Source organism: Pituophis catenifer, unplaced genomic scaffold (assembly GCF_029215685.1).
Source record: "Pituophis catenifer annectens isolate HBS135680 unplaced genomic scaffold, rPitCat1.0.hap2 SCAF_3, whole genome shotgun sequence".
NCBI classification, from domain to species: domain Eukaryota; kingdom Metazoa; phylum Chordata; class Lepidosauria; order Squamata; family Colubridae; genus Pituophis; species Pituophis catenifer.
This window is the reverse complement of record NW_027256883.1, coordinates 85922387-85943646: the sequence shown is the minus strand read 5'-3', so window position 1 is coordinate 85943646 and position 21260 is coordinate 85922387. Positions and strand designations below refer to the sequence as shown.

The 21260-nt window shown below is 38.4% G+C and overlaps 1 protein-coding gene across 1 annotated transcript; it reads right to left on the bottom strand.

Annotated features, from left to right (window-relative positions):
* Positions 1 to 5996: 5996 nt before the first annotated feature.
* ZNF622 (zinc finger protein 622) lies at positions 5997 to 21011 on the bottom strand. Its single transcript, XM_070942584.1, has 7 exons — positions 20763 to 21011; positions 18053 to 18667; positions 16248 to 16499; positions 14614 to 14776; positions 12287 to 12399; positions 7036 to 7179; positions 5997 to 6332 (listed from the first exon to the last, which is right to left on the bottom strand). The coding sequence occupies exons 1-7, from the start codon at positions 20794 to 20796 to the stop codon at positions 6205 to 6207; spliced, it is 1449 nt and encodes a 482-aa protein (XP_070798685.1). The 5' UTR covers positions 20797 to 21011; the 3' UTR covers positions 5997 to 6204.
* Positions 21012 to 21260: the final 249 nt, after the last annotated feature.

Below are 21260 nucleotides of genomic sequence, written 5' to 3'. Positions count from 1 at the left end.
CATTGCTATCCAACAATGTGAACAAATTGTCACCATATGTACAACAAAAAGCCCCAAAAAGGGATTGTGTGACAAGCAACAATTCCTAATCTGCAAAAGACACATTAGAGCTGCTCTACTTCAACAGTGAAATTTTTGAACTTGTAACGTTTATGGTAGAGAGGCAAAACAGTGCTGCAATATACTGAAAGACAGAACAATCCATGAAGACATAATGGTCTGTAGAATGGTTGCCTGCAGCTGGAAAGGCCTTCGACTAAAATGGCCACTACTTTTTTTTTATTTATTTATATGCCGCCCTTCTCTGGAGATTCAGGGCGGCTTACAAGGCGTTAAGCAATAGCCTTCATACTTTTGTATATTTTATACAAAATCAGCTTATTGTCCCCCGCAAACTGGGTCCTTATTTTACCTACCTTAGAAAGGATGGAAGGCTGAGTCAACCTTGAGCCTGGTGAGAATTGAACTCGCAGTAATTGCAAGCAGCTGGAAGCTAAATACTACCTTTAGCAGTAGCATTAGTCTGCTGCGCACTCAGGCTCCTTATTCTCAGGAGTAGCCACTCAGGCTACTTATTATTAAACTAAAGGCAAATATATCATATGAAGGCGCAACATTTGTGCTAATGAGAAATGGCAGCAGTTTTGCAGCCCTGCATTTTAAGTGATGCCTATCTTTCCCAAAAAGTTCTTAGATTAAAATAATTGTTGAGTGGGGATGTAACAAGATATATTATTGAACATACATCAGAAAAAGGTGGCTGTATCTAAAATGAGGTCATCCATAAATAACTGAATTCTTCCCATAGTCACTTGTAGAATCCAGTCATGGCATCACCTACAAGAAGTGATAGGCACATGTTTATGAAGATCTGAAATAAATTGCAAAGCTGAAGAACTTAGTTCCTGAGAAAAGAATTTACTCAAAAGAGAAACATAGAGTAATATATTGTTTGGAATAGCTGTCTGAAAATCTGTGCTGCAACATTGGATCATGAGCTCAATATACTTGTGAATTTGTGTATGCGTGTTTGTGCAAGGGCATGCAATTTGTTGGAATTGTGATTATTTTTATGAAACATCGTAATAAATGGCTATCTAACAGAGACTATGTTTGCCTTGTCTGGAACTAAAGACCATTTTCATTTTGTAAAAATAAAAACATTTGAATGAATAGAAAATGCTTCTGGGGGCTGTGCTTTACAGCATAGTTTTCTGCTTTCTATTAATTCATCCTATAATTTTTATTTTATTCTTTAATTACAATAATTTTAGAAATCAAGTCTTAGGACAGGAAGCCTAGGGGGTGCTAGGTGAGGTCCCCATGATATTATTCCTGAGCAAATATCATTTCAGACTGCATGAAAGTATTCCTTTTGAAATAACTAGGATTCTACCCCTTTGGCCAGTTCGTATCAAACAAGAACTCTTGCATATCACATCTGATTTTATATTTCACTTCTCCTATACTTGAAAAATGTTTTTGTGTCTGAACATGTAGTCAAATGCATGGTTATTATGTGTATATGCTTCTAGGTAGGTTGCAAGGTATATGATAAATAAAGCTGTTATATGCATGATACTCATTCAAAAGTTTAAAGAAATAAGCACGTGTGAATTTTTTGCTAGGTTTCCAGATTAATATTGAAGACCTGTCTTTGTACTATAAAGGGCAGGTTGTACTATGAAGGGCCTATCTGTATTACTATAAACCAATATTGAGCAGAGAGTCAGCTCATTTTATTCCTGTTCACACCAATGGAAGTTTAATAGATGTCAGCCCTAGACATCTAGTCTACTAGAGGTAGATTAGATTAGAAAAGTAAAGTCATGCAGGTCAGTACTATTTTTATTATAAAGTTATGGTAACTGTGTTGCAAGCCTCAGTGTGCTTCCCTTCTCCCTCCCTTTATATGTGAGAATTAGTGGTGGGTTGGCCCTGGTTCGCTCCGGTTCTTGAGAACTGGTAGTAATGGCAGCGGAAGGCTCCGCCCACCCAGCCAGACGTCATCACGGACGATTTATGCATGCGCAGAAGCATGTGTGCATGAGCGAAGCAAACCGGTAGCGGAGGTAAGTAGAACCATCCCTGGTGTGAATGCTAGGCAGAGTCTTGTCAGAGACATTTTCTCAGGCTACACTTCTGCTCTGGACTTAAGTTTCTTTTATCTGACCATTGTCTTGGTAGCAGCTCTTCCTTCTGTTCCTCAAGATCATTCCTGCTGTATATTACACTAGATAACTTGGGGCAGTCAGTCTCTCCAAGCACTGTACCAACTCACAGGGTTGTGTGGAAAAAATGGGCAAAGAAAGCCCAATGCATATCCTTAGAGGACAACCAGGATATCAATCAATCAAATAAGTTAAGAATCTATAGTGGTTCGGAATACAAGATGATCTTGTTAGCTCTATGTTGTCCAAGTGTGACAGGCTGGCTTCTGAAATGAAAAACCTTCACATTTCTGTCTGTTTCCTTATCAGTGGAAGACTACTGGAATTTAGAGGAATTTAGAAAGGAAATGGATAATGTGACTGAAGACTTTAGGGAAAGCACACAAGCCTAACTTCTGGACCTGCTTGCAAACCATTTGCCAAAGTTGGCAATTAGAAGCATCTGCATTTTTTTCAGCGTAATGAAATTGTGTAGTGTAGGTTTGTTTTCCCTTCATTTTATACTTTTGTATTTACTTGTGCATGCTGAAAAGCAGAGTGGGCTCCATACTCTGCATTCGGAGTCACATGACTTGAAGAGAGGAAGGCTGAGAATATAACAGCAATTTTCCATGCTGCTGCCTGTCTTTTCCAGTGGGGATACTGTATATATTCAGCCTTTCTTTTGCTGAATATTGTCAAATTTCCCATCTTGTCAAATTTTGACCCAATCTCTTCTGTTATCCTGCTGATGGTCAGAGACAGACAGATGGCCAGAATCCCAAGCCCTTTTCATAATTTCTAATATTCTATTGAATAATAAAGGGCAGGGGGGGATGAACTAAGCAACGCATAACTTTTTTAATCGGTGGGGATATTGGTGCATTTTAAAATACTATGTATGTATTCTTAATAACTCTTTCCGAATCACTTTAATGCCTTTAAGGTTATTACAAGATGAGATAGCGTTTTCAGTACTTCTTGATAGTTTTCCAATCCAATATTGACAAATACCTTGATTCAGTTTACAAGAGCAGTTCATGACAAATTTGATTGATGAATTCTATTACTCATGTAGCAAGACTTGACATGTTTTTTTAATGGACTTGAATCACTGAATCCATCTTCTTCTAAGTAACATAGAAGAGAGTTTATTTCCTTTCATTTTTTAAAAAGCAAACACTTCTGAGCTTTATACACACACACACACACACACACACACACACACACACAAAATACTGATCTTCTTGCTGTTAGTCTTGTCATAAACTGATGGTACTGTAGATTAGTAATTGTTAATCCTTAGGAAATCTATTACTCTTGCAGAAGATAATCTAGTGTGAAAGAGGCTTAGTATTGCAATATGAATACCGTAATTCTGCAGAGGTCTGTTGCTCATTTTTGAACAGTGCATTGATTAGAAGTCATTTCAGTATTTGATGCATGCTTGCAGTATTGAGTGTTTCAAGATTAGAATGCTATATTCAGAGAATGGAGTGAATATTATGTAGTCATTGCTGTGTTGCAACAGAAAGAACTGACTTTCACACAGGTCAAACATGACTTCGTCAGTTGAAAACAGTGCTGACCAAACTCCCCAATCTTTCAAATTACATGAAGTGCTGGGGCAAAACAGGTATTAATAGTACACATCACCCTCCACAAAATACAACAATAATTGTGTATAAGGATTTCCAAATTTCCAAGGGAATCAACTCAGCTTTTACAGAAAACAGAAACAAAATATTCAGTATAACTTTGGGCTGACCCAAAGTTATTACTTTGTTTGTTAAGTACAGGTAGTCCTTGTTTAGCTACTAGAATTCAGGCCAACTATTTGGTGGTTAAGTGAAGTGGTTGCTAAGTGAACAATTACACGACTGTAACTGTGCTTATTAATTTTAGTTCCGTTTTCCTCCCTGCACCCACTTCTCCACCCTTTGGAATGTCCACTTGGCACTGGGATAATTGGCAAGAAGAGAATTGATGTATTTACATTAATCATTGGAGAGTAAGCAGGTACACAATGGGGAATACACATAGAAAAGAATGTGCTTGCATTAGTGTCTGCCTAGCAGGCTTAGAGCCCTGAGCCACTAAAGAGGCAAACAAAAAGCTGAACATGTGAAACTGATTAAAGTCTTGTCAGTTATAGGCAGAATGACCATGGGTAAGCACAACAGCAAGGGAACAGGTGTTATTTCCAACTTCCTGCCAGCTTCCCCATTGATTTTGCACATGGGAAGTTGGCAGGGAGCATTGGAAATCAAGTTAATATGACCATGGCTGGCTTCAGCAGTGCTGCAGGTAGCCCCATGGATTTTGGATGTACTCTTTAAGTTACTTCCTTTGAGGTACTGAGATTCAAAAATGTTTGCCTTATGCACCATTTTGCCAAGTTGAAGGTTATAGACAGATAGGAGAGTTTTAGTAATGTATTTGTAACTCTCCAGAATCAAAGTTCTAATCAGCCCTTTTCTGTTTATTCAATAAAACCCACAAAACTTGTATTTAAAACTTCTTTTGCGAAAGATTGAAGAAAACTCACTTCATGTTTTCAGATTTATCAATCCAAAGGTTCCTAATAGCTGAAAAGCAATTAACAAGTAATTTCCAAAAGTAATTAGAAAAGAAAGTATGGGAATCTAGTGTCCTTTTGAAGACACTAACTATGGTTTGGCAAGATGGCTATTTCCTTGTCTCTAAATTTGCTGGAAACCACTGTCTTATGGTCTCCTCACAAAAAGCAATTGTCTGGAGCACTTTTGGGTAATTTTAAGTCTTCCCTTTGTCTGCAGAGGAACTACAAACAGCCAGTCTTCTCACTGGCTCTTTATTCTATCACGGTCATTTGTCTGTTTTTTGCAGAGACTTTAGTCTGCCATTTCTTCCCCAGAAGTCCCCAGTATGGGGACAGTCCCCTGTATGATTTTACATGACAATATATAGCATACTGTTTAAAAGGGAAATGTTCTGCTAAGTAAGGATATAGCTCTATTGCAAATGTTAAAACTGTCACGTCAAGAGAATGTTATAGGTATTATACTCGGAGGTCAGGCAGTTCTCTTGATAATTCATTCTCCCTATTTTTAAAAAATCTTTTTGAGCAATATAATTTGACTGTAATAAATGTTAATTGTATGCACAGTCATTTTGCAATGAGAAAGGTCACTTCTGATATAGTCACATATGGTATTGCTTGAAAAATGTCCCTCTAGGCAAGATGCTTCTTTCTAACCAATTATCCAAGACTGTTCAGTTAGTTTAACTGGAAGATGTATAAACTCACCTCTTTTATATTAGATAGTAGTATATAGATCTGCCTCCTACTTTCAGTAAAATCGCAGTATAAGTGCAGTATTAAGTTCTATGAGAATTGTCTCTACATGATATGTTAGACCATGCTGTGACAATTTGCCAAAGTGCAAAGTCCCCAGCATTTCAGGGCTAGTAGCCTCAACTGGAATTTTGGAATATTGTACTGGTACCTTGAAAAAAATGATTGTGGAGAGGACCTTGCCAATTATAAAACACTGATTTATCAGAAGATAAGTAAATGAAACGGTTCCCACAACCCCTTCTAGCCATCTGGAATGTTTTATTACCTCAAATTACCTTTGAGAATAGCAGAGAACTGCTTGAACACTGTGATTAATAGTGCAAGGAAGGCAGTCACCAATTCAAACTTATTCTTAGTGAATTTCCAATTTGATGAGGTTTTAATGCAATAGCGGTTTACCAAGCAGTATGCAAAATGGTTCACTAAACTGGAATGTGTGAAATGGTTACAGGTGTCATGCTAGAATGATACATATTATCTGAAAGCTCCCGAGAAGAGGTACACCTTAAACTCAGCTACGTAGTACACATGATTGGGATGCAATATTGTCAGCAAATTACAATACATTTTATGCATATATTTTATTGAGCATATCTGATTGACAACATTCAACTGAAATATTTGAAATAGCAGCGTAGATGCAACCACTGGTAAGGCATCAGCCATATATTTGCGGCATCAATACTTCAATACTGAATACTTTTTATTACGCTCTTAGAACTGGATTTGTGAGCGGAAGTGCATCTGCTTTGTACTATTATTTTGCATACTCATTTTCAGCATCCACTTTGCTTTCATCCTTTGAAGGTACTGCATGTCACGCTCGTGAGCCAGAGCTGCTCCTGCATTAATGGAGAAAGAGCCAATATCTGAATTTCACCAAAAAGCATTATTATTTTCAAGATGAACAAAGCTGCTTAAACCTGCTTAAACTCTGCAAAGGTATACTGTGCTCTCCATAAAGTCTGTCATTTTTGAAATGCAACTACTTTTACACTTGAAATGTTCACAAACACTTTGAAATTATCCTATATGGAGTTTGCCTATTGTTCTGGCCCTGCAAACTGATCAACATAGACATCAGTGACTATCTAGTTCAATATTCTGTTTCCAACTATACTTACTGTACTGTATTTCTGAGCTATCAGTAGAATTCTGTAACATTTTTTTTTGGCAGAATAACCATGAGGGGGAGAGGATTCTACCAGCACCCAAAGGGAAAGGCGCACAGATAAATAAGAGAAAGCCCTCTTAGAATATAGATTTGCTTTCATGATGCTAAATTTTCACTCTGTATCTACAAATAGGGAAGAAGGGGGATGGAAGAACTGGCGTATCTGTTCTTGAAAACATGACATCCAGTTTGGAGTGTGAGAGAAGAGTTCTGTCAACATCAGGGTTTAGATTTAGTTACTTACAGGAACCTTATGGTTCAACAAATTACTTCTCAAGGATAAGCTTTTTATTATTTAGGTATTTTTACTTGCAAATCTGTTAAGAACAATGAAAAAGCAAGCTAGAAGGACACTGCTTTTATCTGCTCACCTGAGTTGCTTGTCCAACCAAGGGCTTTATACTGCTGCAGCACTCTGCCCACTGTCTGCTTGTTTCTGGAAACCGCTACTGCTCGTGAAGAACCAAATCGCTGCTTGTAATATCTCATCAAGGAACGGTGACCAATCCTGGCACCTTTATAAGAAAAACCAATATTCATATATTAAAATAATAAAAGATACCTTTTTTGTTATAATAGGAGTATTGTGTCCCTATCTGAGGAATTTTCTCTTTCCCAAAAGCTTGTAACTGCAGAAGTAGTTGGAAATTCACTGTGGAATACTATGCCCACACAAAAAGGAAATTTGATGAGAACTGCTAGATTTCATTTGGATTCCAATTCTGAAAGCTGATCGATTTCTTTGGGACCTTTGAGCATATAGCGAGATTTGCCTTATAATCATTTTTTATTAAAGATTGTAACTGCAATAGTATAAACTAAGTCTATAGTAAGGTTTGGAAACATAGTTCCCAGTTTTTACTGATGTTAACTTTGTTTTGTTAAAAACCTGGGATGAAATATGCAGGCACAACAGATCCTTCTGAGGTGATAAATTGTAGAGAAATAACTTTGGAGCTTTGAAAAGTAGGCTACTTTAAATTCTTTGTTTTAATTAAGTTATGGACCTGTGACACATTTTTGTTTTAAAAGAATAAGATTGGCTGCAAGGAAATGAAAGATTCAATATTCTTCCCCCAGCAATCTAATGGAAATATTCTAATATATTGTCCTGTGATAAGAAAGTAGATCTGTCAATCACTCATCCATTTTTATATGCACTTTGCCATCTTATGGAGAAACAAAAGCTAAACATAGCTCTTTTTAAAATGTAAACACAATGTATTATTTTCCCAAAACAGTTTAAAGAGCTGAATCACACCAAAGCGTCCCCATAGTCAACATTCAATTTGGTGCTGAGATTCTATCTTGCCTTGAAGAACCAGCATATGTATGAAACTTTCTGACATACCTCAGGGGTGCACCAAATTTGTGCACAACCCGATTTTTGGGGAGCCTTAATCTACTATCTAGCATGCAGGTCACAAACCATAATATATGAACTGTAAAAAACAAACCCACTGGCATTCCAGAAAAGATAATGTACACACATATGCATGGTAAAAAAAAATTCTTTTGCTTGAGGGCCATCACCAATGTTAGGTGGAATTTGACTGACATTTTGAAACCCTAACTTTGAAGCTATTGCATTACTCTATGTTTTCTTTCCAAAAGTTCATCAAACTTTTTTCATATTCACTCCATTCGTAAATGAATGGAGGGTAATCAACTATTAATTTTTGGGATTCAGACATATCATATATCAAGAGAAATTAATTGAAAAACCAGGGCAAGAAATCTAAGATTTGTGATTTTATCCTCAGGGCGAGGTCAAATATTAATAACTTCCCTATGCTGTCTATCAGAATCATTTTCAAATGGATAAATAGACTCTTACCCCTAAGTGTATCTTTCTCCTCTCAATTTGCCGTGTTTAATATCCATATGCACATGCCTGATTAGGGATTATTTTAGAAAGTAAAAATTTTACAGTATAAAAATTAATATTCCAGATTTTACCACCAAAGATTGAGAATCATACTTAAATGGAACCAACAAAAATATTTCTAGATGAAAACCTTTCTCTTTCCTTATTACCACTGCCCCGCCCCCTCCAAATCTCTCTCAAAATCATTTTGGGAAAACAGTTATGAATTATAATTAATCTAAGACTACTACAAGCCAAAAGCAAAAAAAAGTCTTTGCATTATTAGAAAACATTAGCTTCCCTCCACTTTATATCAGATGAACATAATTTAAGATCAGATGAATGAATGAGTCACTATTGGTAAATGTGGCCATGCAGAGATCTGACAGAATAGTATTCCTGCCCATGTGAATATGCTAATGATTGAGAACAATCTTTTTTGATGATAAAACATGTCTAGCAGTATGAGTCAAAAGGCAATATGTTCTATATCAATGTCTTGAGCCTAATGCTAAGATTATTTCTTATCCTACATTATTTATGTATTTAGTTTTTTATATAACACTTGCCAACGTCATCACGTCTAAATATAAAATGCAATACAATAGTATGCAATTAAAGTATTTTAGAGCATATAAACTAGCAATTATGAATAATGGGGCTTTATCCAGTATAATAAGATTAACGCAACAGCCTGAATAAAATATATTTTCAAGAATAAAGTTCCAACTATGTATTATTTATTCCAGAGGATATGAATAATATTCCATTGATTCTTTAAAAGAAAGATAAATCCCAGCAGTAAAATGTATTCCAATAAATAATATACCATATGTTCGAAATCCCTCGTTTACAGGGAACATAACCATTTATTTTATTTCATGTGTATCTCTGCTTTATCAAGGTATTTGAGATCAACTGTACCGAACGGTAATCCTACAGCTTCTTATCCCAAAAATGTTTTTAGGTAATCGTGAATAAATAAAGGTAATAACAATAACATTCAATATTATGTGTTACTTCATCCAGAACACTAAGTTTTGAAGAACAATTTTTTAAAAAATGTTATATAAGTCACTTCAGTTTCTGCTATTTTAAGCATAATGCTTTCCCATCCATTAACCCAATACTATAGCATCTATGTAATTCCAATTTGTTCCCAGAGGCAGATCTGTTTCATGTTCTAGCAGAAGTGTGCCCTGTACATTGAATCACTCCTGCTGAATTTGTGATGTAGGGAAGGAGGGAAAAGGTTCTTTATTTTTCACACTGCACATTGGAAGCCAAAGAAACAATTCAGCACAAGACAGCTCTTAGGAGTCTGTATGGAAATTATCAAGCCGAATTCTGCAAAACAATTATATTATTCTCAATATGCTCATTGGAAGAGATTACACAACACACTTACCATCATTTCTAGTTAAAGGTATCCAGATGCAAGTCCCATCTGGTATCCTTCCCTGACCCCTATGATTAAAAAAAAGCTGCCCATATGTTATTGCACATTGCATGATTTGAAAAACTAATCAGCGAAAGGAATTTCAAATAAACAGATTCTTTTTTTGCTAGCAAGGGCAAAGTGCCACAGGAAGATAAAAATAAAAATCTCATTTAAACTGTCCAATGGAGGCTGTTTTTGAACAGTCTGGGTGAAGACAGGAGCTGGCTCAATGGCACACTTATAAATTATGGTAAAGAAATCATAAAGATGCAGTTAAAAGTTATTTTTTTCATAACACCCAGCCTTTTGCGAACATTTGGTACTTGCAAATTATTTGTTTCTATATTAATTTGCTTTATAAGGCTGCCCAACTTATAAAGCAATCCTGAGTAACTTATAATTGTACAGAAGAATGAAAACAAAAGAGTTACAAAAAAACTCCCAGCAAACACATATAAAGAACAGAATGAACTAAAAGGAAACAAAACAGGCCCAAAACTGTACAGTCCATGCAAAAAACTTTAATTCTGAATGGGTTCATCCATTGCCTGAGCAAAGAACCAGGGCTTATGGAAGACCAGCAGGGTCCGAGCCATCCACACATCCAAGGGAATAATGTTCCAAAGGGCAGGTGCTGTGAAAGTGAAAGTACTTCTCTGCCCCCTTCCCCCATAGGTGGTCTGGTTTCAAAAAAAGGAGCCTGAAGCACACTCATCTTATGCAGGATCTTATGGGACAGAGACAACTGAAGACAATTTAACTGTCTTTTATTTATTTTATTTAAAACTTTTTTTATAAGTGCCATAGTATATCAAATTCTGGGCAACAATATTAATCATTCAGTGCCTTAAAGGAACTTTTAGGTGATGATCAGCACACCAAATTAAATCCAGAAATCTATAGGGAGTCAACCCAGCTCACAGAGTTCTGGTGTTCATGGATGTACCAAGCTATGACTTTTATTTATTTGTGCCACCCTATTCTAGTAAGAGCTTCTGGGTAGTTTATAGGGCAGTCCCACATAAAATGCATTACAAATATTCAAATCAGATTCCTATATCCAAAAGAGAAGTGTTCTAATGATCTAATTGCTGCATGAAAAGTAGAACTACAGTTACTTAGGATAATTATAATCCAATTTTCTTTCAATATTTAACCCAAAGCAATGCAGACAGACTTCCTTAGACAGGCTCCCACTAAAGCACTGACCAGATCCAGATATGATTAGTTGTTTCATTAGGTACCAGTCTATGTGCTGGATCACATTTGAAAAAAATCAGCATTTTAAAGTCCCCTGAAATCAATAAGGCTTTGTTTTAATTAACTGTGACAGTTATGGATTACAATTCTTGGCACTTAGGAAATTGTTATTCACACAGTTAATCTTTTTTACAGGAGACATTTTTTCAGAATAAAGACAATGCAAACGTCTTTATTGATAACTATTTTTGTGAGATAATTAGTGTAAAAAGAAAATGAGAGAAGGGAGAAATGAGTCCAGAATAATGTTACTCTTACAAAATAGTTGCTGTCCAATCCCCTTTTCCAAGGGGCTCTCTCCAACGGATCTCAATTTTTTTCTAGGCTTCTAACCGAAAGGCCAAAGGATAATTTTTCTGCCAGTATCCAATCCATAGACCAGCATTTCTCTATCTTATCAACCTTAAGATATGTGCATTTGAACTTCTAGCATTCCTAAACCCATAACCTTGTCCTAAACCAAACCCATCCTTACAGCAATTTCCTGTTTTCTGCAATGGATGGAATAGGTACAAAACGATGAGCCTTGGTGGCGCAGCAGACTAAAGCAGTTAAGTAACACCAGCTGCCTGAAATTACTGCAAGTTCAAATCTCACCAGGCTCAAGGTTGACTCAGCTTTCCATCCTTTCGAGGTAGGTAAAATGAGGACCCGGTTTGTGGGGGCAATAAGCTGACACCGCTTGGGGGAGGGCCGAAAGCTAAGCAGGTATATACAAAAGTATGAAAGCTATTGCTTAACGCATTGTAAGCCGCCCTGAGTCTCCGGAAAAGGGCAGCATATAAATCAAACCAATAAATAAATAAATAAATAAATAAATAAATAAATAAATAAGTAAGTAAGTAAGTAAGTAAGTAAGTAAGTAAGTAAGTAAGTAAGTAAGTAAGTACTTTTTCATGGAAAGGCAGATCACTAACCAAGAAATCTAGAAGCCATATATATGTATTCCTGCACCATCCCATCCCAGACAAGCAGCTGCATCCTTCTAAACTGCAATAACAGAAAGCTAGCATAGCAAGACAATCATGGCTAGGTCATGCATAGGGTCGCATACCTGAAGGTAAAATCAGCTCCATAGTTTCATCATCATAGTCCAATTTCTTTTCTGATGGCAGTTGTTCGGACATCTCTATATCCTCCCCTTCTTGGTAATCAGGATAACTGCTCCTATAAAAGAAAAGGGTCAACATTTTGCCTTTAAAAATGAGAAAAGACTGTCTGAAAAAAATAGCTGTTAAAATGGCTGAGTCTAAAAATGAAAATCTTGTGCTGTGAGAAATTAACTGTGGGAACTTTGAGGCCAAGGAAGAAAACAGTTTGCTTAAGATGAAAAAGACACATATTTGTCCTAATCCTACCTCCTGGGGAATCATGCATTCAATTAAGGACCAGCAATTTTGCTTCCTCTTCTCACTGAGCTGTTTTCCATCCTATTGGCCATGAAGCTGCACTATAACTGATTGTTGTATGAATCTTGATCATTAAAATTAGAGCCTTACTATCTCTTTTCCTTTCACTGTGTATTTTATCATGGTGAGACTAAGATCTATTTATTTTTATCCCACCTTTATTATTTTTATAATTTAAGGCGGTGGATATATCTAGGAATTATTAGAAAAGGGGCTTAAAAGAAAGCAGCCAATGTTGTCATTTATGTTATGGCCGAAGCTGAATAATATATATTGGTCTGGTCAAGACATTTATAAAAAGTGCAAAATACAGCTGAAAAAAAGTACAAAATAATTCAATGAAAACAATGTCAGTTTGACACCCTCCCAACAAAGAAAAGGCTAGAAGAGTTAAGATCTTTAGCCTAGAAAAAGGCATATAAAGGGCAACATGATCAAGGTGTATAAAGTTATATATTGCATGAAAAACTGGCTCAAGATAAGATTTTTTTCCTTGTTGTAAGCAGCAGGGCCTGGGGTTCTCTTAAGCCACGGGAGAAGTGGTTATTCAATATAATTGATCAGAAAGAAATTTAGAACAGACAAACAAACAAAAAACTTCTTTATATGGCTCAGATCAGGGATTATTTTCATTTATTATTTATTATTGATCTGTGGCTACTCCTTCTAACTAATGAACAGAGTATTCCGTAATTGCTTTAAATAATCAGAAATAGATTGCCAGTGATATTTTTCTTCAATCAGATCATTCAAATGCAATGTAATAGTCCTAGAAAAAATGATTCCTGAAACAGCGATAGCTAGTAACTATAAAAGAATTTAAAAGTGCATCAGATGCAATAAAAGGCACTTTAGAGAAAGGCTTTTTCTGCTATGGCTCCCGCCTTTTGGAACAACATGCCCCTCAAAGAGACATCTGCCCCCACCCTCCTGGTCTTCTTTAAGAGCCTCAAAACCTTGCTCTGCTGATTGTCTTTGGGCCTTCCATGTTGGAGGTAGTTAGTGGACTAGGAAGATCCCACCTCCACTCTGTAGTATTCTGGTTTTTAACTTATTTAACTTCTGTCCATTTTAAACTTCAATGTGTTAATGTTTTCTATCTTTGTTTTTATGATGTTGATAAGCTGCCCAGAATAACTTAACAGTGAGATGGGAGGAATAAATAAAATAAAATAAAATAAAATCACACTGGCAGGATTACATACAGATAATGTGCAACCTAGCTCTCACCCCAATGACTTAGTATTTTATATGTACGGAATTAATGTGGGCTCTTCCAATTTAATCTAAACAAGTACAATTGCAGGAAGACTGGATAATGTGCTATTCTAGTCTTGTTTAAACCATACTGCATCCCTATGGTGGGGCAAAAGAACAAGGATCTTGTAGAATACAGATTTAATGAATGTATTTTAATCAGGGACATGATGTCCTTTAATAACCTATTTCCTTCCTACTGAATAAGCTATCAGCATATTGTTCAATATATTTATAATTCACGTAAAGGAAGAAGAAATATATATCCCACATGACTTCTCAAAATGCAGACAGAATGAAGACGCGCCTCCAAGTTTCAAAAGGCCACCACAAATGCTGTACTACTGAATTTGTTGCATCTACAGTGACTGTATCTAGAGAAGTGTAGGAAATACAAGGTCTACAGGTAGACACAATCACAGACAGGAAGGACTGATAGGAAGGAAGCTCAATTTTCCTAGAGCCAAGGCAGAGTGGTAAACAAACAGGGGCACTCTACCTTGAATGGCTTTGCTGTGGGTCACATTGATGAAAAAATTACTCTATGCAGTGATTCCCAAGTAACTGTTACAAGATAATAGCACTAATTTAGAATGTAGCCTTATAATTTTGGTCATCCATAAGCAGATTCATCGCATACACCACCCCAAGCCAGGACTGTGCCATCACCATCAGCCAAACATTCCATGTTTTTCACCAACAATGCAACTCCTACCTGAAGTCATAGAAGTCTGCAAACTCCAAAGCAGCATCTCCCTCAATGAAGAGCTTGCAATGGCTCTTGTCATTCATATGTGCCTGTACAGCTTTAGTTGTGTAGAAGGACTTCCCTTTCTCATTGCACCACAGACAGACCTTCCCAACCCCAATCTTCTCTCCTGGACATTGGAAGAAAAGAGACAAGAATTGACGTTTGATCTTACATGACTTCAAAATATTAATTGCACCCTAATCAGGAGTGGGATTCAAAAATTTTAGCAACCGGTTTTCTGCCCGGTTGCTGGGTGGGCATGACCATGGTGGGCGTGGCCTACTCGGCCTCCTGAATCACAGTGAGGGGGGAGTGTTTTTGTCCTCCCCAAGCTCTGGAGACTTTCCTCGAGCCTCCAGGAGGGCGAAAATGGCCTCCCCTGGGCTCTGGAGGCCAGAAATGGGCCCATTTCCGGACTTCTGGGAGGCCCGTTTTTCACCCTCTCCAGGCTCCGGAGGGTTTCCTCAAGCCTCTAGGAGGGCGAAAAGCATTCCTCGGACTCCGGAGGCCCTTCGGAGGCTGGAAATGGACTCGTTTCTGGACTTCCGGGAGGCCTGTTTTTTGCCCTTCCTGAGCCTCCGTGTGGGCCCTGCACTTATCTGGCATCCAAAATGGGCCACATGGAGACTCCTGGGAGGGGAGGGGCAAGATGGGCATGGCCAGCCAGTCCTTGCAACTACTGAGTCGGCAAACCAGATTTAAAATTAGCATCCTGTTCGCCTGAAAAGTAACTTCTATTTTCTGTGATTAACATTATTTTCGAGATAAGCTTTTCAGCTGAACATGAGAGCTTACTAGAACCTCTGGTGCAGGTCCATTCCACCAGTGAGAAGAACAGATACAATTGTTTCATAACCTGTATCTATACATTATACAGGTAGTCCTTGGGTTATAATTGTCTTTGCTAAGTAATGCAGTCATAAAGCACAATGTCATGTGACTTGGTCATTTAGCAATGGCAATTCTGGCAGTCCTGGTTGCCATCATCAAGTGAGGACCTCATGTGATCACAACTTCTGACTTCCTGCCAGCTTCCCCATTGACTCCGCTTATAGGAAGCCAACAGGAATGTTGGAAATTGTGATCATGTGACCACAGGGGTGCTGCAACAGCTGGAACTACAAGAACTGATTGGAAGTACCATTCTTTCAGCTCTGCTATGACTTTTATGATTGCTGAATAATTGGTTGTAATCAAAGATCTACAAAACTTATAGGTGTACTCTCCAGTGTGTGTGTGCTCAACCTTACTCTGATGTAAGATCAGGTTTATTAAAGAGCATTAAATTCTAGGAGAAAATCCAATAGTCTACATCTATATGGAATAGTTTTTATTTCCAGAGGTCAACTTCTGTCTAACAGGTTGACATCTTATCCTATTTGATATACATTTAAGGCTCCATCCACACCAACCCTAATATAGCTAATGTTAAAAATGCCATCTACATTATTAAGAAAATGTGATTTTAAAAAAATGCCAATTTATTAATCAGTTATATATAAGGAGAATGAAACACTGAGAGAAATAACATATACCTTTCTTAAAAATCCATAACAATGTTTATCTATTTACAAGAGAGAAAGCTCTGACAGACTTACCCAAATACTTGATCAATCCTCTGAAATCTACAAGGTATTCTATGTCTGGAATAAAAAAACTATGGTCTTTTGTCATGTGGGCCACATTCTTCATGAAGCAACTTGAATGGTGAGAACAGAATAAGCAGTCTGTTATAGGAATTGCATCAGGTTCAGCCCCATCATTCCCAGGTACACTGCTTTCCGCTTCATCTGGATTTCCTTCTATCTCTTCTTCAGACTCTTCATCTGAGTTGATATCCTCCCAACCTTCTACAAGAAATCAGAACAAAACCTTAAGGGGGTTTGATTGCATTAAGATGATGCATGTCAACAATTTAAAGCAATAGCATACTACAAGATCTTCCCATTAAGGATAATGTTAACTGTTTTAATTTTGTTAAGAAAATGAATTTTTCAAAATCACTTGAAAAACTTTGACACCAATGCCAATGTTTGACTTTAAACCTTCAAGCTGCCCAGTCCCTTACCAGCTCTTCTCTGTGAAGCGTCATTTTCCTAAGATAATACATAAGCTTGAGGGCTTTGAAAAAATACATTCTAGTAGGACAGTGCTTGGAAAATAATTGAGAGAAAATCTTTTGTATAGCACAGCCACAATTTAACCAGAAGCATATAGCTACTCTCTGCAACTGTCACATGTTCCTGAAAAATGACACAGTTGTTTTAAAGACTGGAAGACAGGTGCCACATCTGTGAGCTCCAAAAGGCTCAAATCAAATTTCAAAAGAAATTTGAGATTCAGATCAGTATAGCAGTAGTTAGTTTGATGAATATTCTACATGATGGGTCAAAAGTCACTCATAAATTATATATCAACCAACTAGCAGAGGACATGAAGAAATTTTGGCCCAATGAAAAAAAGATTTCAGCCAAAATTACATATATTGATTCAACCATAACATAATGTAAAAATAAATCTAATTCTGAAGCAAACCACTTCTTCAGAATTACATACAATTTAGAGGACAAGATAGGAAATATTTCTTAAGGTACAAGCAAAAGAAAAGCCTTTAAAAACAATTTGGTTTTTTTTTTACAGTAAATTATATATTCTAATTTTGTTGTTTTTTTAAAAAAATGCAGGCCAATTACCATGTTTTTCGGAGTATAGGATGCACCGGAGTATAAAACGCACCTTAGTTTTTGGGGAGGAAAATAAGAAAAAAGCTGATTGGCAGGTGGATCGGCCTCCCAGAATACCCCCCAATCAGCTGTTCCCAGAGGTGAATTTTAGCAACAGGTTCCTTGGTTGTGAGCTCTGTGCCTTGCTTTTTTTTGTTTTTTTTCTACCTCAGAAACTTTGTTTCAGAAAAAAAAATTTTTTCCTGCTTCTGAAAGCCTCCGAAATAGAGCTTCAGAATAAAAGCTCTGTTTGGGGGCTTCTTTTCTGAAGCTTTGTTTCTGATGCTTTTTTCAGCCTCTGAAATCTCCATTTGAGAAGCTGGGCAGGGCTACATTCGGAGTATAAGACGCACCCAGATTTTCATCCTCTTTTTTGGGGGGAAAAGGTGCGTCTTATACTCCAAAAAATACGGTATATGACATCATTCTTTTAATTAATGTTTTCAATGCAGCACAATCTTATGACTGTTTATCCAAGATAAAGGCCTATTGTTCAATAAAGATTATTGCATGGCATATTCTATTACATAACCCAAATATCTGATTAGATACTGCAGCCTAACTGGAAGGTGCTAACCTGCTTTCAAAGTTTCAAACTGAACATTATACAGGGCTTCCTTTCAGCTACAAGATCAACATTTAAGTTTTTCACTTTTAGTTTAGACTGCTTTTGCCATTACCTTCCTCCATATCTTCCTCCTTTCCTTCATCGTCCGTTTCTGGTTGTTTCAGCTTCTTAGCCTGTTGCTCAAACCAGTGTAATCGAGGTGGTCTTTCCATGCACTCTTTTCTCTGAAGAGAACTGCTGCTTTCTTCCATGAAAGACGAACCAATGGCATCTGCAGACAGGGCAACCTTCTTTGGAGACGAGGATGGCTGAGCTTTGACCGCTTGCTGGATAGCAGTGTTCATGGCATCTTTGTCAACGTTCTCTTCAGCAAGGCCCTTCTCTAAATTCTTCTCATTCAAGAGTTCCACTTTCTTGCTGATAGCTTGGACCGCTTTCTTCTCAAGCTCCAAATGCTTCCTGGATTTCAGGTGGTTCGCATATGCGTTGAAATTGGAAAATCTCTTACTGCAAGCCACACAATAAGTTGCAGTGGCCTTGTTCTGTTCTTCCAGTCCTGCTCTTTGGGCTAGTACTCTCTCTTGAAAGTTCTCAGCAGTGACAGGAGGCATCTCAGCGACTTTTCTCTTTAGGTTATACCTGTGCCAGTCAGTCTTATAGTGGGCTCGCTGAACATCCGCATCCTTGATAGTTACTCGGCAAGTGATGCAGGTGTATGATGCTGGAGCTGGGAAGAAAGGAAACAAGTAAATGCACATCAAAGTTTGAACTGAAAGAAATTTGGCTTAATCAATTAGCTCAGATATAATTCTATTTCAGACATTTCCATCCTGGCTCCCTCCAGGAATACTGAACTACAGCTCCCATAATTTAGCCAGCACACCTGACAATAGGAATTATAGTCTAATGTTCCTGGAAGTCAAATTTATCTTACTTTAAGAAGTCAAGGGAATAGATATTTTATATGTCAAGAAATGTTTTCTAAGAAGTTTTCTTATTGTTACAGATAACAGGTATTAATTTAAATTTAAGAATATGACAGAATTTGTTCAAGAATTCTTGAACCTTACAGATTTGGGGAAAAAGTCAGAGACAAACAATATAAAATACATATACCTGCCAAATAAAAACAAAATCAAATATCAATAGAAATAACCTGTTCTGCTCTCTTACTTTGGGCTACAGAAATCAAAGTTACTGCCAACTCTTTGCAAGACTGCAGCCGGATGGCAAATTGTATTAGACTTTGTAGTTAAAAGGTTAAATGTCTCTTCTCGGCATTCAGAAGATTACATGTAGTCCTTGACTTATGACAGTTCACTTAGTGACCGTTAAAAATTACAATACTGAAAAAAGTGACTTGTGACCGCTTTTCACACATACAATCAATTGTTGCAGCATCCCCAGGGTCACATGATCAAAATTCAGATGCTTGGCAACTGACCCATATTTATGATAGTTGCAGTGTCCTGGGGTCTGTGATCCCCCTTTGGGACCTTCTGACAAGCCAAATCAGTGGGGAAGCCAGCTTTACATAACAACGAGGTGATTCACATAAGAACTGGGGCAAGAAAACGTAAAACGGGGCAAAACTCACTTAACAAATGTCTCACTTAGCAATAGAAATATAGGGCTCCATTGTAGTCATAAGTGGAGGACTTTGTATAAGGTACAAAGGTTAGTATCTCCAGTAATAAATACAAAAGTGTATCTTAGAACACAACAGTTCACACCACTCCTTCCTCTTCACTCCACTCCAACCCCACATGGTGATGCAACTCTGCTTTCCATTAAAATCAACCCCAGCAGCCACTGAGACACAGACAAGGCCCCATTTGAACTGCCACCCATTGAAGAAGTATGTTTGGCACAAACACAGCCCCCTCTTATTGTACCCAGGGCCAGGACTACAGGTTGTCCTCAACTTTCAACAATTCACTTAGTGACCATCCCAAAGTTACAACGGCACTGAAAAAAGCGACTTAACGACCGTTTTTCAGACTTAGGACCGTTGCAGCATCCCCGTGGTCATGCGACTGACATTCAGATACTTGACAACCGACTCACATTTACGACGGTTGCAGTGTCCCGGGGTGGGGTGGGTGTGAGTCATGTGACCATCTTTGGCCGCATCCCCACAAGCAAAGTCAAAGGGGAAGCCGGATTCCCTTAACGGCGACCTTACTCATTTAAGAACTGCAGCGATTCACTTTAACAAATGAATAAAATAGAATATTTTATTGGCCAAGGGTGATCGGACCCACAAGGAATTTGTCTTGGTGCATACGCTCTCAGTGTACATAAAAGATACGTTCGTCAAGAATCATAAGGTACAACACTTAGTGATAGTCATAGGGTACAAATAATGCGTCGTAAGGTGGGGCGAAAAAAAAACTCACTTCACAAATGTCTCGCTTAGCAACCTATATTTTTTTTGTTTCTCAATTGCAGTCACAAGTTGAGGACTGCCTGTAATAAGGACACGTGGTTTGGCTAGGTGTACATATTCCGGTGTGGGGAGGGGGGATGCTAACCTCTCACGCACACCGCCGTTTAAAAAAAGGGGCCTCTACGGCCTGTCAATGTTACAGGCACGACCTGTAACGGCCTGGGCGTGGTTTAGGGCAGGGGTCTCCAACCTTGGCAACTTTAAGCCGGGAGGACTTCAACTCCCAGAATTCCCCAGCCAGCAAAGCAAAGCAAAGCTGGCTGGGGAATTCTGGGAGTTGAAGTCCTCCCGGCTTAAAGTTGCCAAGGTTGGAGACCCCTGCTTTAACGGCAGCATTCGTTGCGCGAGACTGGACGCGCGCCTTCTTGCCTACCTGACGCTCCGAGGGAAGGCGTCGCGTCACTCATAGCCCGAGCTCTGCCGGAAACCACTTTGCCTACTGCTTGTATGCCGAGCGGCAGCTCAGGCCGGCCGACGGGAGCTCAAGGCAAAGTCGGAGGAGGCCTGGGAAACGGGGCTCAGCTTCAGGAGAAGGCCGCTCGGTCGGGTTCGATGTGCCCCGCGTGGTTCAGGCCACGTGGCGTCGCGCTGCTTCGGTGGTAGGTCCGAACTTAAACCGCAAAGGCTCCCCCCGCGTGAAGCTGCTCTTCTCGCTTCCGGGTTAGAAGAGCAAATGGGCCGATCAAGACTCTCCCGAACCTGCTTCCGCAATTTGCCCCCTCTGCAGGCCTGGAGGACCAACTGCTTTCTTAATGGTTGCGGTCGCTTGTCTTGGCTGGCGCTCGGGGCGAATGGAGGCTGTTAGAAGCCGGTTTGCGTGAGGGCAATTAGACTCGTAGAGTTGTAGGGCCTAGAGTGGGACCTTTGAATC